The sequence below is a fragment of the Triticum urartu genome, chromosome 2A (assembly GCF_056163025.1).
Source record: "Triticum urartu cultivar PI428250 chromosome 2A, HENAU_Tu73, whole genome shotgun sequence".
Lineage (NCBI taxonomy): Eukaryota > Viridiplantae > Streptophyta > Magnoliopsida > Poales > Poaceae > Triticum > Triticum urartu.
Window position 1 is genome coordinate 190,744,555 of NC_141874.1, and position 16,603 is coordinate 190,761,157.

General features: G+C 45.8%; 2 protein-coding genes across 2 annotated transcripts; both read left to right on the plus strand.

Moving 5' to 3' along the window:
* The first annotated feature begins 7,163 nt into the window (after positions 1–7,163).
* PSB29 (photosystem II reaction center PSB29 protein) lies at positions 7,164–11,988 on the plus strand. Its single transcript, XM_048699941.2, has 5 exons — positions 7,164–7,490; positions 8,891–9,161; positions 9,632–9,848; positions 11,382–11,497; positions 11,578–11,988. The coding sequence occupies exons 1-5, from the start codon at positions 7,328–7,330 to the stop codon at positions 11,669–11,671; spliced, it is 861 nt and encodes a 286-aa protein (XP_048555898.1). The 5' UTR covers positions 7,164–7,327; the 3' UTR covers positions 11,672–11,988.
* Positions 11,989–12,680: 692 nt separating this feature from the next.
* On the plus strand, positions 12,681–13,952 carry LOC125536698 (chlorophyll a-b binding protein CP29.2, chloroplastic). The gene is made up of 2 exons (XM_048699940.2): positions 12,681–13,271; positions 13,362–13,952. Exons 1-2 carry the CDS (start codon positions 12,774–12,776, stop codon positions 13,722–13,724), a joined length of 861 nt encoding a protein of 286 aa, XP_048555897.1. The 5' UTR covers positions 12,681–12,773; the 3' UTR covers positions 13,725–13,952.
* The last annotated feature ends 2,651 nt before the right edge of the window (positions 13,953–16,603 follow it).

Below are 16,603 nucleotides of genomic sequence, written 5' to 3' on the forward strand. Positions count from 1 at the left end.
CCCGGTTTAGGGGTAAAACGGGGCTTCTGCTGGGCTCCAGAGTTATACTTCCCCTGTCCATACTTCCTCTTGCGGTTCTCAATCTGCTGTTGCTTCCCTTCAATCATGATGGCACGATCTACCAACTCCTGGTAGTTGTTGAAACTCGCTACCATCAACTTCATGCTTAATTCATCATTCAGTCCTTCCAGAAACTTCTCCTGCTTAGCTGCATCCGTAGCAACGTCATCCGGGGCATAACGTGCTAACTTGCTGAAATCGTCAATGTACTGGCCAACTGTCCTTCCTCCTTGGCGTAAGTTGCGAAACTCACGCTTCTTCATGGCCATAGCTCCTGCTGAAACATGGGCAGTGCGGAAAGCTTGCTGAAACTGATCCCATGTGACAGTGTCAACTGGGTAAGTGGCTGTGAAATTCTCCCACCATGCTGCCGCGGGTCCGTCAAGCTGGTGAGCGGAAAACTTTACTTTCTCACCATCCGTGCATCCTGCAGTGGTCAACTCCCTTCCTATCTTGCAGAGCCAATCGTCTGCTACTATTGGCTCGGTGCTACTGGAAAACACCGGCGGATTCAGCCTAAGGAAACGGGCTAAGTGGTCAACAGGTGGTGGTGGTGGGTTGTTGTTGTTGTTGTTCTGCTGGTTCTGGACTAACATCTGCATCAATTGATTCTGCTGCTGGATCAACTGAGTGAGCTCCGGTGGAAATCCATCGTCACGTCTCGGAGGCATCTGAGGGTTTAGAAAGGATGAGATATAAGAATAGAGTGAGGTCTAAGGGAAAACACTACCCATATGCACATGAGCAAATGCACATAAAATCACTTCATTCAATCAAACAAGGGCTTACAATCGGTCTAAAACTATCGCAAAAGTGCTCGACTATGATGTTTACATGGGGGAATACTACTACTATCTGGTGGTCATCTAGAAATTTGAACCGGTGGAAGACTCCATGATATCTGCTCCAGCTTCGTCTTCAAAGTCGGGTTCACTTGGATCCGAATCGGTGTCGTCGATGATGATGTAGTTGTCCGGACATGCGACGTAATCGTCTTCCTCCTGGGTTGCTAACTTCCTCTTGAGTTCTTCAATCTCCTACTTAAGATCGCCATTGTGTCTTGCTAGAGCTACGATCTCGTCCATGTAGTCCTTGCGTGTAGACTTCAGTTCTCCTTCTAGCTCGATGATCCTTGCCTTCGCATTCTTCAACTCTATCATATCATTGCACATCTGGTTCTCGTGGCGTTGAATGTGCTGGTTTAACTCCTGGATGAAAGATGCAATGGATCTATCCTTCTTGGTGCTGACTAACTCCCATTGTTCATCTCGGCGTCCGCAAATCTGGTAGATAGTGTCCTTGAGGTCTTCTTGGTAAACTTCTCCAATGCGTCCTATGGTGATATGAGCTGCCATGCTCTTTACCAGACTCCAGGTTGGTGCATTGAAAACACTATCTATAGGCTTCATGATTGGCGTGAATGTCCTTTCCGGAACGTGAGCTTGAATCTTCCAGGGCTCCTCTTCAGGCAGAGTGGCGTTGAACGTTCCCGTGAAGCTTGGTAATCCAATGTTCAGGTACTTGGTGACTTCCTTCAGGTGAAATCCAAATGGTGTGCCTTCATCCGGTTGAGCGTACTTAATCTTCGCGTGCGTCATCCTAAAAGAGTAGAAAAGATGAGGAGTTAGAAAATGAGAAGAGAATGGTGTTCTATGGCTTTAACTTAGTGGTCGTGTCCTACAGTCAGCGTGTGCTCTGATACCATCTCTGTCGCGACCCGACCCGAATGGATCAAGCGCTCTGTGCTCAGGTGTCATCCCTGGATCAGTAATGCTGACACCACACAGTACATCGAAGGATTTATAGCAGAGTGGCAATCACACACTTATTACATCGTTGTCTCAAAGAGAACTTATTACAATAAATATGGCTTAAGGCGATCTAGTGTCGATAACAGCGGAAGACTTGGAAGATAAATGGGTCCATCAACTCCAACGGCATCACTGAGTATAGAACCACGACCTAAAAGCACCTTACTTGTCGTCTGAAAAGTCTGCAACATGAGAAGTTGCAGCCCGAAAACGGGTCAGCACATGGAATATGCTGGCAATGTAACACATAGAGAGTAATGGAATGAAACAGCTATACTATATGCATATATGGCTGGTGGAAAGCTCTATGGTTACAGTTTTGCGTAAAGCCAGTTTTTCCCTACTGCAAAGGAATAAATTTATTTAACTATCATGGTGGTTGTTAAACATCGAGAATGGTTGACAGCATTCCGATCCCAATTAAGTAATTAAAACCCAACAACATTAATTAGAAGTAACATGATGAGATTCACAATGATATTCAAGTACTAGATACTCAAGTTGTCCATAACCGGGGACACGGCTAATCATGATTAGTTTGTACACTCTGCAGAGGTTTTCCCACTTTTCCCCACAAGACTCGATCGCCTCCGTTTGGTTTCTCGCACTACACGGTATTTGAGAAACGGATGATCGAGACACAGTCTTTCAGAAGCGCTAGCACCTTACATGTGGGTAGACCGGTACACCTACTTTCCCCTACATCTGCTAGTCTACCCATAAGAGTTCGCACGACTTAGTCAACTATGCCAGAGCCCATAATGGCTTGTGGCTGCACACGGAAGTTTCTAGCATGAAAGATCTTATGATCCCTTTGAGCCTGGGTGGCGGTCCAAAATAAAAACAGGCAAGTCCTGATAGACATCAGGTGCCTCAATCCACCCAGATGTGTGTTTAAGTTGCCACCTTAGATAAACCATTAAAATTATCAACTCACATCTGTCATGGATATCACTCACCCAATCCACGTCTACTAGCATAGCATGGCATAATAAGCAAACGTAGAAGTAACTCCCAAAGGTTTCATAATAATACAGGTAATAGGTACTACCTCATCTACTTCCCATCCCACAATTTAATTAGATCCTAATCATGCAATGTGAGAGGATTGATCTAATGCAATAAAACATGGGTTGTAGAAAAGGTATGATCAAAGTGTTACTTGCCTTGCTGATGATCCGCGAGACCTAGGGTTTCGAAGTAACAAGCGGCGCAATCCGGGTGATCTATCACAGACAAACAACAAGCACACAATAAGTACTCATCTAATGCACAGGTAAAACTCGAACGAGAGAACGAACCAGAAAGTTCAACTTAAGAACTCCGGTTGCAAAGAAAGAAAGAACCGAACAAAGAAACGGAAAACAAATGGCGGAAGAAAACAACTTGGTTCTAGCAAGTTGAAACTAGGTCAAATTTTACCGTAGCAAAAACTTGTTTAAGTTGATTATACGGAACGACGGTTTCGAAACGAAACTCCAGGCGCTTGAATCACCTGATTCCGATAAACGAGCGGGAAGAAAGACTAGAACGAAGATCGGATCTGAGATCGCGATCGCGGAATAAATCCGACGAAAAGAAAGAGACGAACGGGCGTCGTTAACCGGGAAAAATCGGTGATCACGTTCGTTGAGACGAACGGTCCGAAAGAAGAACGAAAACCGATCTAGGGTTTTCGGAAAAGAAACCGAAAAAGAAACGGAAAACTGATCTAGGGTTTCGGAAGAAAACCGAAACAAAAATCGGAAGAAAAAGAAAAGAAACGGAACGGTTCTTTTAAGAAAAAACGAACCGGGGCGAGGGGTTGCGCAGCTACCTCCGGCGAGGTTCCGACGAGGGCTCCGGCAGCGGCGGGGCAAGGGCGGCAGCGGCAGCAGCTAGAGGCGGCGGCGGCTATAGGCGGCGGGGTTGGCGGCTATAGGCGGCGGCGGCTATAGGCGGCGGGGCTGGCGGCTTGGGGTGGAGAGTGGGGGGGGGGGGCTTGGGTATTTATACTAGGAGGGGGAGGGGTAGATGCTTGGGCAAGGGGCAAGGGGGGCGCCGGCCTAGAGTCCTACTAGGACTCGGCCTAGGGCGGGGCGGCGGCTGGCGCGCAGGGCGCTGGGGCGGCGGCGGCCTGGCCGGCTGGGCCTTTGGCCCAGGCGGGGCGCTGCTTTTTTTTTAAATCGGTTACGCGCGCGGAAAAACAAAAGAAAGAAAACTAAACGAACTCCGAAAATTCTAAAGTAAATTTTCCCCGACTCCTAAAAATGAGTGGAACAAAATGAACTTTCCTCCGGGCCTAAAATGCAATTTTTGAAAACACGCATTTTTCCCTATCTAAATAAAAGCAAACAAAACTCCGGCAAAACCAAAATTTGACTTATTCATTAAATCTTCATTCTTCCTAAATTTGGGAAAGTCATATTATTCCCTCTCTTATATTTTGATATTGGAAAAATAATTGAAGATGAAATAAATAAATCAAATGATCCTCTTTTCCAAAATTTGAGAGAACTCAAATATGAAAATAACGAAATCTCCAACTCTCTCCGAGGGTCCTTGAGTTGCGTGAAATTTCTAGGATCAACCAAAATGCAAGAAAATATGGTATGCATGATGATCTAGTGTGTAACATTCCAAATTGAAAATTTGGGATGTTACACAAGAACACAAATATATTCATGAAAACATAATAGGTTCGGATCTGAAATCATGGCACTCGGGCCCTAGTGATAAGAATTAAGCATAGCAAAGTCATAGCAACATAAATCTTAGAACATAGTGGATACTAGGGATCAAACCCTAACAAAACTAACTCGATTACATGATAAATCTCATCCAACCCATCACCGTCCAGCAAGCCTACGATGGAATTACTCACGCACGACGGTGAGCATCATGAAATTGGTGATGGAGAAAGGTTGCTGATGATGATGGCGACGATTTCCCCTCCCCGGAGCCCCGAACAGACTCCAGATCTGGCCTCCCGATGAAGAACAGGGGGTGACGGCCGCTCCATATCGTAAAACGCGATGAATCCTTCTCTCTGATTTTTTTCTCCCCGAACGTGAATATATGGAGTTGGAACTGAGGTCGGTGGAGCTTCGTGGGACCCATAAGGCAGGGGGCGCGCCCTAGGGGGCACCCTCCACCCTTGTGGACAACCTGTGGGTCCCCTTCTTTGATTCTTTCGCCAATATTTTTTATTTATTCCAAAAATATTCTCCGTGAAGTTTCAGGTCATTTCGAGAACTTTTATTTCTGCACAAAATAACACCATGGCAATTCTGCTGAAAACAACGTCAGTCCGGATTAGTTTCATTCAAATCATGCAAATTAGAGTCCAAACAAGGGCAAAAGAGTTTGAAAAGTAGATACAATGGAGACGTATCAGTGCCCTACCCCCCAGGGTGCACCCCCAGGGATTGTGGGCCCCCTGGCCACCATCTGGTGCCCATCTTCTACTATGTGAAAGGTTTTGACCTAGAAAAAATAATAAGAAAGCTTTCGGGACGAAGCGCCGCCGTCTCAAGGTGGAACCTGGGCAGAAGCAATCTAGGGCTCCGGCGGAGCTGTTCTTCCCGGGAAACTTCTTTGGGCCAAGGGGAAGACATTGTGGAATTAGTTCGTAGATGATGGGTTATCTCAATTTAATGTTACCATTAGATTTATCTTAATTACTTCTCTTGTATTTGCGGATGCATGCATGGAGGGTATAATCACAAGTGCGTGTTTGTTCAAGTTATTACAATGCCTTAGCTCCAGTCCACCCACACAATACTTATCAAATCAATGAACGGTAACTTAACGAATCATGGTGTAAGTAACTTGCCGAGATTCCTGTGTGTCCTCAAGAGCGTTTTTGCTATTATAAGGAACACCAACGACTTGTCCTTGGCATACATAAGGATTGGGACACTTGTTGCACCTATTTACTTTTGTTACTTTTTACCTTGTTACAAATTATTTTACTATCAAATTATCTATCAAAACTATCTTTACAACAATTATAGTGAAACCTTGCTGGAAACTGCTTATCAATTCCTTCTCCTCCTCATTGAGTTCGACACTATTACTTATCGAAAGTACTACAATTGATCTCCTATACATGTGGGTCTTCAGCTTCCTTCACGTACCGGCTTCCTGAGGTTGCCTTCCCGGGGTCCGGGTTACACCTCTCGGCAAGCCATCTCAAGGTCCTTGAGCCTTAACCTCGTCAACACTGGAGCTATATAAAGGGCAAGAAGGGCACAATAGAAGGATATCTGCCCTTTCTGCCTAGTTTTAGCATACTGGATCATGGAGATCGGCTTCCCATAGTTTTTCTTGCCATACTACCGTCAAAATCTCCATCATAACTCGTTGAGATTCCCTAACTCGACAAGTACCCACTTACATTGTAATTATTGATATCCTAGATATATAAGAGAAAGAGCAAGGCATGAAGTAGGGCTTTTGCGCACCTTGTGAGCCTGAGCCTGAGTAACTAGTTTGTCGCTCTTGTGTTCTAAATCTACTATTATCCTGACGTGACGTCCACTCAACTACAAATTTCACTCCATGAAAAAAAATCTATAAATTCTGCGTACTAGCTCTAATACCATATTGTTAGGACCAGGCGAAATTCTCTCAACACATTGATTTACTATAAGAACTCACAAAAATGTTACCATGCATACACTAGATGAGCATAATTTGCAATTTGGATGTAGCACTTAAAATTGTAGAGTAATTAAGAGGCAAATAAAGTAGAAGTAACTAGAGGGTAATATTTCGATAAAAAATTTAAGCCCTTGAATCTAGAGAGTAAAAGTTGTAAATTTATGAATGGCAAAGATGGTTTGATCAACCTCTAACTCGTATTTAATCCCCTGGATATAGAGAGTATTCTTTTATACCAACACCCACATATAAAGGATGCTTTGACTTTTGTGAGAAATAAAGACACAAATCTGAAATAGAAATTTAATCCAGTTGTACAAAAACAATTTAGACAAAGTCTACCTCAGCCTGTTCTTCTTTTTAGAGAAAATAGCATGGTTTTTTCTTGTTAGCTAAATCAACATGCTTTTGTTGCGTGTACACCAAAAACTAATAACAACATTCCAAAACACTTGGATGGACATTAGCTGCTGAAGTCCTAAACTAATCCATCAGAATGCCGTTCTAGAACTCCGAATTGCAGAACCTGAAGCAAAATCCAACCTCTCAGCCCATGAAATTTCATCAAAAAGCCGTTCGAAACCAGGGATATTTCCCAATCAAAAGAATGCCATCCCATGTGGCAACGTCTGGTGGCCAGGAAGCCTTTGTCCGCCTACTGGATAAGAAAGATCACATCCCTCCCTTCCCAGACGAGCAATAGCCTTTCCTCCCACCTGCCCCTGGCAATTACCCTTTTGCCCTCACCGGCGGTGTCGACCATCCGCCGCCGTATCCCGTGAGGGAGCCGGTGGTAGCCCGAGGACTCTCCCATGGCGGCCATATCATCGCTTCCGTTCGCTGCACTGCGCCGAGCGGCCGACTGGAGGCCGTCGACGGCGACTGCCGCGGTGAGCGTCTCCGGTGGCGTCATGCTCAACGCGAGGGCTCGGCGGGGCTCACGTTCGGTGGTGCGCTGCGTCGCTACGGCTGGTGGTGAGTTTGCTCGCGCTCTGTCTCTCGTATGGTTGCTTGTGGCCTGGCAGACAACCCAGTCCCCCATCCCTCTGCATCCAGCTCGCGCTGCGGTGCCGCTCGAGCTAGGCAGCGCCGATGCGTTGCTGCAGCGACCGACGAGCATCGTACTTGGTACGAACTGATACACGGTGCCGCTGAGCTGCAAGCTAGTGAGTTTGAGCGGGGTAATACGACACCCTGTTCCATTCCTGCTCCCATCCCAAACCCTCGTTTCGTTTGAACAGGGTGCCAGCACGCCTTATACCAATTTTTAGCATCTAATTGTTCAATTTTTCGCACCACCGGGCACTGGTTACCCTATGATTCTTTTTGCGACAGTTATCTTTTTAACTCATTATTTACCATCAATGTATAGTTCCTGTTGTGCATTCGAGGTAATATGACATCAACCTGAAATTAGAAATGGTTATGTTCCCTTATACTACTCATGTGATTGAAATTCAGTCTCATTTCCTGGAAATTAGCTAGAATATTAACGGTAAAGGCCCTCCCTCCATTTAATTACAGGTTTAATCTGGATGGTACTATCAAGAGAGTATGTAAAGCACTACTGGAAACTAATCGAGCGATGCAAACTAAGACATTGAACGGTTCAACTAAACCAATTGGTAGCAATTCTGTTGCAGAATGAACCAGCAGAGCAAGTTTACAGTGTCTGAGTTAGTGTGGCACCTTGTTATTAAATTTAATGGATACTTATTCGTTAAGCTGGTGAGGTCTCAATTGGTGAAGGCACCGACCTGTGCCTCTCATGGTCTCAGTAACGTCTTGCACATGCAGTCTATGACTCCATGAGTTTGCCAGCGGCTAATGCTTTTACTTGTTTATTTTAGGCCGATTTATAAAAAACTTTTGTGGAGTTTCAGTTTACTAGCAAAGTTTAGATATTTTCTGTTAACCGGCGAGGCCTCTACATGGGGCTGCAAGGACTGGAAGGTCATGCTGCTAAACTCTTTAATCCTAACAATTGTCGCTTTTGGATTGGTTCCTGTGATGAACTGATGATTAGTGTTTCAGTCTGTTAATAGGGTGTTTGTGCTACAAATCCCTTAATTTATCCACCATTTGTGCCTGTGCTAAAATCTATACATGCCTTGTGCAAAAAAAGTTTAGGGTCAACTGTTGGAAGGCTGAAGATTTTTGTTAGTTGAATTATGGGTATCAGTCCAACTTTCTTGCTGCTGGGACATGGTAACGTGTAGCAACTACGATGCAGCCTGAAGCGTTTTGAACGTGTATAAAATGCACATAAAGAGAAATGGTGTGATTATATACACAAGAGAAGCTTAATCATGTGAACTATAACCAAATAAAGGATTTTTTTTCTGACCTTTTTATCTGCTCTGAATCTTTTGCAGATATCCCACCTACTGTGGCAGATACAAAGATGAACTTCCTGAAGTCATACAAACGTCCTATTCCAAGCATTTACAGTACAGTCCTACAAGAACTTTTGGTGCAGCAACATCTGATGAGATACAAAAGTACCTATCAGTATGATCCTGTGTTTGCTCTTGGATTTGTCACCGTCTATGACCAGCTTATGGAAGGGTACCCCAGCACCGAGGACAGGGATGCCATCTTCAAGTCATACATAACGGCGTTAAATGAAGATCCTGAGCAATACAGGTGCATATCAGAACTCATATAAATGGCTTTGAACCAGTGACATGCTAGCATCTTTATCTTTATATTAGATTGTACCTTTTTCCATGTTCATATCCTGAATCCTCAAATTAATTTTCATAACTACTGGTACAAGTGGGATTGTTATAATTCTCTTCTGTTAATTTTATGCATGAGTATATCTATTACCCCTCAACTCTTTTAAATATGTTAATCAACCCTTATTTTTTTCTTAGAGAGGTTTTATTAACTTATGCACCTTGCTGCTTCTGTTAAAATTTCCCAGTTTACACTAGTTGTTGCTTACGTGTTTGTATGCTTGGGTCACTAGTTAGTCTGCTTCCTTGGCACCAAAATCTCATGTATTATTTGGTACTAGTTTGTTTGCTTTGTTGGCATTAATAAAAGTTTTTCCTCTGTAAGCAATTTTCTTGTTTCAAACAAATGTTAAGAGTTTTTACTTCTCTGTTTAGGGCTGATGCACAAAGGATGGAAGAGTGGGCACGCTCACAAAATGGTAACTTGTTAGTTGAATTTTCTTCCAGAGATGGGGAAATAGAGTCCATTCTGAAAGATATATCAGAAAGGGCCCAGGGTAAGGGAAACTTCAGCTACAGCCGGTTCTTTGCTGTTGGCTTGTTCCGTTTGCTTGAGCTCTCAAATGCGACGGAGCCAACCGTACTGGACAAGGTTGTTCTTGCCATTATTTATTTTGTTTGCACATTTCCTTCTAGTTGTTACTTTTTTTCTTCCCAATATTTTTCCTTTTCCCATTATTGTTTGTTTCCTAATTTTTATTTTGAAAGGAATTGTTTTTCCCAGACTATTTTATTTTGTGAAGAACAATATTTTTCTAGAATTGGGCACGAAAACAGTGTGAGTGAAATGTCAATATTACCCATCTCTTCTTCACAAAACAATTAAGTTGCCTATTTTCCCTCCCCAAAGCAAGGCACTGAAGCACAATGAGTTAATTAATTACTCCCTCCATTCCAAAATAGATGACTCAACTTTGTACTAACTTTTCCCTCCGTTCCAAAATAGATGACTCAACTTTGTAACTTTGTACTAACTTAAGGTTAGTACAAAGTTGAGTCATCTATTAAGTTAGTACAAAGTTGAGTCATCTATTTTGGAAGTTGAGTCATCTATTTTGGAACGGAGGGAGTACTATATATGCACACAAAAATTAAACAATATTAACCATCTTTTGAAAGGAGTAGCTTTTTTTAATGATCAAGAGCAAAGTAGGAACACAATGGCATTGATATAGGAGGACAAATATTTTGAGAAAATGTGAACAGACTAAAAAGACATCTATGTTTTGAACGGGAGTGAAATTATTTGGATTTGTCAGAGACGGACTGTACCTTCAAATTTGTCATGAATAATAGTTTCACATTTTTCTTTTTAGTTACTATATATGCACACAAAAATTAAACAATTAATATTGCTCTAGACTGCAAAATGTGAAACTTCATCTATTTTGGAATGGAGGGAGTAAACCAATTGAGGGGATGATTTGCATCTGATATTTAGTAACCAGAAGTGCTTTAGGACCACCGCGGCGTTCTTTCATTGCAAAACATAGAACTACTAATCTTAATGTATTTACATAGCTTGCCTGCTGTATTGACCATCACCAATATTGTTCAGGGGTTTAGGTTGTAAATTATGCTGTTTTTTCTTGAGCTGAAATAGAAATAACACATTAGGGAATTCAACTCATTCGGTGCATGTTGCTTGTTGGTGTGTCTCTATGTACACATTCAGATATTTCTATGGGCAGATCCATTGACGTTAGGTTTGTTGCTAGATTTTCTTTTTTCAACCTCTACTTTCCACCGGTATGCTACACTCTTCTACTCAGTACAGTAAGGCCACCTTGTGACTGCGTACTTCTCTATTTTGTGTTTCAAGTAGATCTATGCGAATGATAACTTGCCATTTCTGGTTGGTCTTAAGATGTCATTTACATTCTTGTGTTTCCTCTTCTCTCTTTACTCGTCTCTGAATGACCAGAGAAAAGAACAACTCTGCTAGCTTAATAATTTGGGCCAGGGCTGCTCAGCAGAGAACTTGGTAGCAGTAGCATTAAGGGTAATACTTGAAAAGCATCAGTGAGACATCTAGCATATACTGAAGTACATCAGACATTTCAGTGAAGCATTTATATACTGACTGATATAACAATAGATACTGACTTTTCTTCTTGCTCAATAGCTTTGTGCTGCTCTAAACATCAATAAAAAGAGCGTGGATAGAGACCTTGACGTTTACCGCAACTTACTCTCGAAATTGGTTCAAGCCAAGGAACTTCTCAAGGAATACATCGAGAGGTAATCTCTTAAACCATTTTTACAGTGTAAGACTCTTATTCCAATTAATTGGACTCAGCTAACTTGAATTCTCGTTGCAGGGAAAAGAAGAAGAGAGAGGAGAGATTGGAGACGCCCAAGCCGAATGAGGCTGTTGCAAAATTCGATGGAAGCGCTTATCCCTTGAAGCATTAACTCAACCTTTCCCCAGAGGACAGCTTGTCCGGATAACAGATATTAACAGTTATACGCATCTGGATAGCGTTGAGAACTATCGGGGGCATCTTTGGCTGCTCTTCGCGCGAGTGTAGTACTCGGCCGTACAAAAAGATCCAGATTATTCGTAGTATTGAGTTTGGTATTTTGTAATTTCTCCTTCTCTGTGTTTGAATGTATCGTTTTCTTCACTTCTTTGACAATATATGAAGAGGTATCTGGTGATGAATGTTACAAGATGAGAAAAAAAATATATATTTTGGTGAAAAAGAAATCATTCTGACTTGTGTTGTTTATCTGAATCTGTGTGTACAAAGCTGAATGAAGTTGCAAGTGTCTGAGGAGGAAATCATCATAATAGATACAGGGGTGCAAGCCGCAGCCTGTTTTTTCCCCGCAAAACTTATCAATTAGCTCTAAACTTTGTTCATCACTTGCCTAAATTTTACATTACATTTGTACTATGCTGTTGTCCGCTAGCCCATACCGCTTGCATCGCTAATAATAGATCATTTCATGCCAGATCATCAGAAATACCCAGATAAAATGCAAGTACTAAAAAAACTAGGGAATTTTACATGATGCCAGGTAGATGTGTGAATGGCTTAAGACCTACCAGTAGTATTTCAAGCTATACGAAAATTCAAAGGGTGAGCTGCATGGTTTCCATGAAGGGCCAAAATGCATTTCTACAGTTATTACAGGGCCAGAGCTGCAAGGCCATTTTTACGCCATATCTTTCCGGTCCCACGCACCCTGAAGACCACAAATCACAAGCGCTCTGAAGCCGCAGCATCCAATCCGGGGTCTCCACGTGTCGCCTACGTCCAACGCAACCTCCCCCGTTCATAGGGCCATACAGATAAGACTCGGATAAGGCGGAGCCGGTCGCGCCCGTCAGATAGATCACAGCCGCCCTGGTCGCCGTCCGATGTGCCACGCCAGAGATAACACCGGGAATTTCTTATAAGCACCCTATTTGTACCCCGTGACGGCCACACACCACACAGCACAGCACCACCACCCGCCACCTCAACGCACGCAAAGGCCGAGGAGGACAAGCTAGGAGGAGCGAGCAGCCATGGCTTCGTCGGTGGCCGCCGCGGCGAGCGCGTTCCTCGGGACCCGGCTGGCGGACCCGGCGCCGCAGAACGGGCGCATCGTGGCGCGGTTCGGCTTCGGCAAGAAGAAGGCCCCGCCGAAGAAGGCCAAGGCGCCCCCGACCACCGACCGGCCGCTGTGGTTCCCCGGCGCGCAGGCGCCCGAGTACCTCGACGGCACGCTCGTCGGCGACTACGGCTTCGACCCCTTCGGCCTCGGGAAGCCCGCGGAGTACCTGCAGTACGACGTGGACTCCCTGGACCAGAACCTGGCCCAGAACCTGGCGGGCGAGATCATCGGCACCCGGTTCGAGGACGCCGACGTCAAGTCCACCCCCTTCCAGCCCTACGCCGAGGTGTTCGGCCTCCAGAGGTTCCGCGAGTGCGAGCTCATCCACGGCCGCTGGGCCATGCTCGCCACCCTCGGCGCCCTCACCGTCGAGTGGCTCACCGGCGTCACCTGGCAGGACGCCGGCAAGGTACGCAACGTCGTTTCGACCTCATGCATGTACAGGCCCTGAATATATACTGCAGGGCGTACGTGCTGATCTGTGCGACGATGCTGGCAGGTGGAGCTGGTGGACGGGTCGTCGTACCTGGGGCAGCCGCTGCCGTTCACGCTCACCACGCTGATCTGGATCGAGGTGCTGGTGATCGGGTACATCGAGTTCCAGCGCAACGCGGAGCTGGACCCGGAGAGGAGGCTCTACCCCGGTGGCTCCTACTTCGACCCGCTGGGTCTCGCGGCGGACCCGGAGAAGAAGGAGACTCTGCAGCTGGCGGAGATCAAGCACGCCCGCCTCGCCATGGTCGCCTTCCTCGGCTTCGCCGTGCAGGCCGCCGCCACCGGCAAGGGGCCGCTCAACAACTGGGCCACCCACCTCAGCGACCCGCTGCACACCACCATCTTTGACACCTTGGGCTCCTCTTAAGTGGTCGGTGGTCGAGCAATTTCTGTCAGCTCGGCTGCAAAATGGACGAACGCGCGTCCGTGTAACGAACGTGCTTTTCGTTTTGTATATGACGAGTGATGGATGAGAGGGTATCGCAAAGATCCTTTGTTGAGTAATGCAGGTCTGATCACATAGGAGAGCTGCTGGGACTTGGTGATTTGTAAAATATGAACCAATGGTGACTTAATGCATCCACTTGTACATCAATCTTGAGCTCATCTTTTGTTTCGTTTTTTCGATTACGAAGATAGCATCCACGCAAGTGCAATCACACTACAGAATTGACCGGGACCGCCCTGCCACACTGCCACTGAGCTTGCTACCCCTTTTATCTCTTTTTTTTTTGAAAAAGGAGGCTTGCCCCCGGCCTCTACATCTGAACGATGCATGCAGCCATATTATTAAAAAAAATCTTAAAATATCACAAGGTCTTCAAAGTATTACTGCTCGCAAAAGGAGCAAAGAAAAATAAAAAACCGCAATGCCGCAACCGGTATGAATTAAAGGACTAGGGCCCTAGACTCATGTCCTGTTATGCGACCGCCATCCAAACTGGTTGACGCCCCCCTCGCAGGCGACACGGGGGACCAACCTCCGCCGCCAGCGACCCTCCCCACGTCCCGTCCCCCCTCCGCCGCCGCAGGTAGTCGGCGTCGGGCAAAGCCTGTGCTGTGACGCGGTGGCGGAGGGCCTCCCCCCTCTCCCCCGGATCCATGGGTAGCGCGGGCGCCCAGATCCGCGGAGGTGCGGCCCCCACTTCGGCCCACGGCGGCGCGGCGTCCCAGCGGCGGTGGCTGTGGTGGTGCCGGTGGGAATCGGCCAGATGCACAGGGGGCAGCGACCCCATGGCTGGGTGACGGCGCGCCCGTTCGTCCGACCGGTTCCGGCTCGTCCCGGATCTGATGACTACCGGACGGCGCGGGGGGTGGCGGCGGCCCGGTGTGGCCGGCGATCTGGACACGGTGGTGCCGGCGGTTCGATGGTCTGCCGAAGATCCAGGAGTATCATCGTCTCCGACTCGATCTGCTCCGGTTCGTGCTAGCTCTGGTACAGGGAGACTGTCGTCATCTCCCGGTGCTGGCTGCATGGATCTGGTGGCGGCGGCTGGATCCTTTTGATCTAGTCTCCGAGACTCTGACAGAGAAGGTGGCGGTCCGTGCACAAGAAGCTGGATGGAGTTCTTCGAACAGATCTGGGTGAAAACCTGCTCGTGGCTAGATGCCAAAGCCGGCGATGGCGGCGCTCTACGACGTCGTTCCCTTCTTGAAGGCATCGCGGTGGAGAAGTTCTAGACTACTATCTGCTACCTTCAGGGGAAACCCTAAATCGATATATCAGAAGACGGCGGCGCGATTGTGTCGTTTCCCCCTTGGGGGCGTCTTTCTTGGAGGTGTACGCGGGCTCGAGGGACCAGCGGACGACGTCTTTTGGTGGAGCGGTGCTTCACCATACACATGGATGGTGACAGATCTCGCTGGCATGGCGCCCTGGAGATTAGGAGTCTGATGTGCGATGATGGACTCGCGCAGGAGGGTGACGTTGTCTGACATCGTGGTGGCGTCGACGGCAGCTAGACCGGGCAAGGTGGATGCAGAAGTACAACACTGAAGGTGGATTGGTGGCAGGTGGCTGCAGCGGCCTCATCGATTCAATAGAAGCCCAAAGAGGTGCATATGGTACCCAAATAAGAATAGGATAGATATGTCAAAAGCAGCCCGGCAGGCGTCCTGATTGAGGAGTGCGCCGGACTGGTAGGTGCCCCATACCCGGTAGGCGTCCTGGTTGGGACCTCAGGTCTTAGATGTTTAGGTTTGGCTGCGATGTCTGTTTGGTATTAGGCCCAGGCTATCAGCGCCCCTTCATCAATTGGATAGGAGTAGCGACAGTTGTTGCTTAGACGGTGGCTTTAGTCTTACTGTTGTATGACTTTGTAAGGTCTTGTGAGAATAACTAATAAAGTGGCCGTATGCATCGCCCAGATGCAAAGGCCGGGGGTCCTCCTCCTTTTCTAAAATAAAATAAAATCCAAACCAGTTGAATATAGCCCGTGCTACCATCTCCCATTGGTTGCACCCAGTAACCAGTGGCTCCCTGGAGTCCGTAGGAGTGAGTAAGGACCACGTACGGATTCATGTCGTAGCTCTGCAGATGACCTGCAAGAAGTTTAAAATGTGTTGTCTGTTAAAAATCATATCATTCTTGCAGTTTCATATAACCCACATAAATGCACATATTTCAATTCGAATACGAGCCGCAGTAAAATGTTCCACCCCAGCTAACCCCTTTGATCTCTACTACTGAATCTTCCCTAAAACCATGTATTTCTTTTCCTAGTTCACCTTCATGTTCCCCGGCATAGTATTCAATCTACACACTGCTATTCTTCAAGGATGAATCTGAAATCTTAGTATTTCAAGCAACGAAACAATTTCATAAGCACCTTTAAAAGCAATAAATCCTTCTATTTGCTTCACATTATAGTAATCATATACACCATTAGCATAAAAGTAAATGTTTCATCACATTGGAAAGGAAGGTGTGGAGCCTTCATCATATATAGAGTGCATATTCCAAGCATACCATCATAATATTTTAACTTCCCTTTTTGAGTAAAGCGATAATCCTTAAAGTATTCATGTTTATCCAACCATGATAATGGAACATTGAATATTTCTTTCATATCCCATTATCATGTTGAACGGTGATTTATCAGGGTTATGAAAGAAATTTCAATGTTACACACATAGTCAGCATCGAGGGTTACACACATAGTCAACATCGAGGGTTTTAGAAGGTTCACTATTTTCATGAGTAGCAAGTACAACTATTTTTTGGGTGTTTCGTGTTCCATACTAATA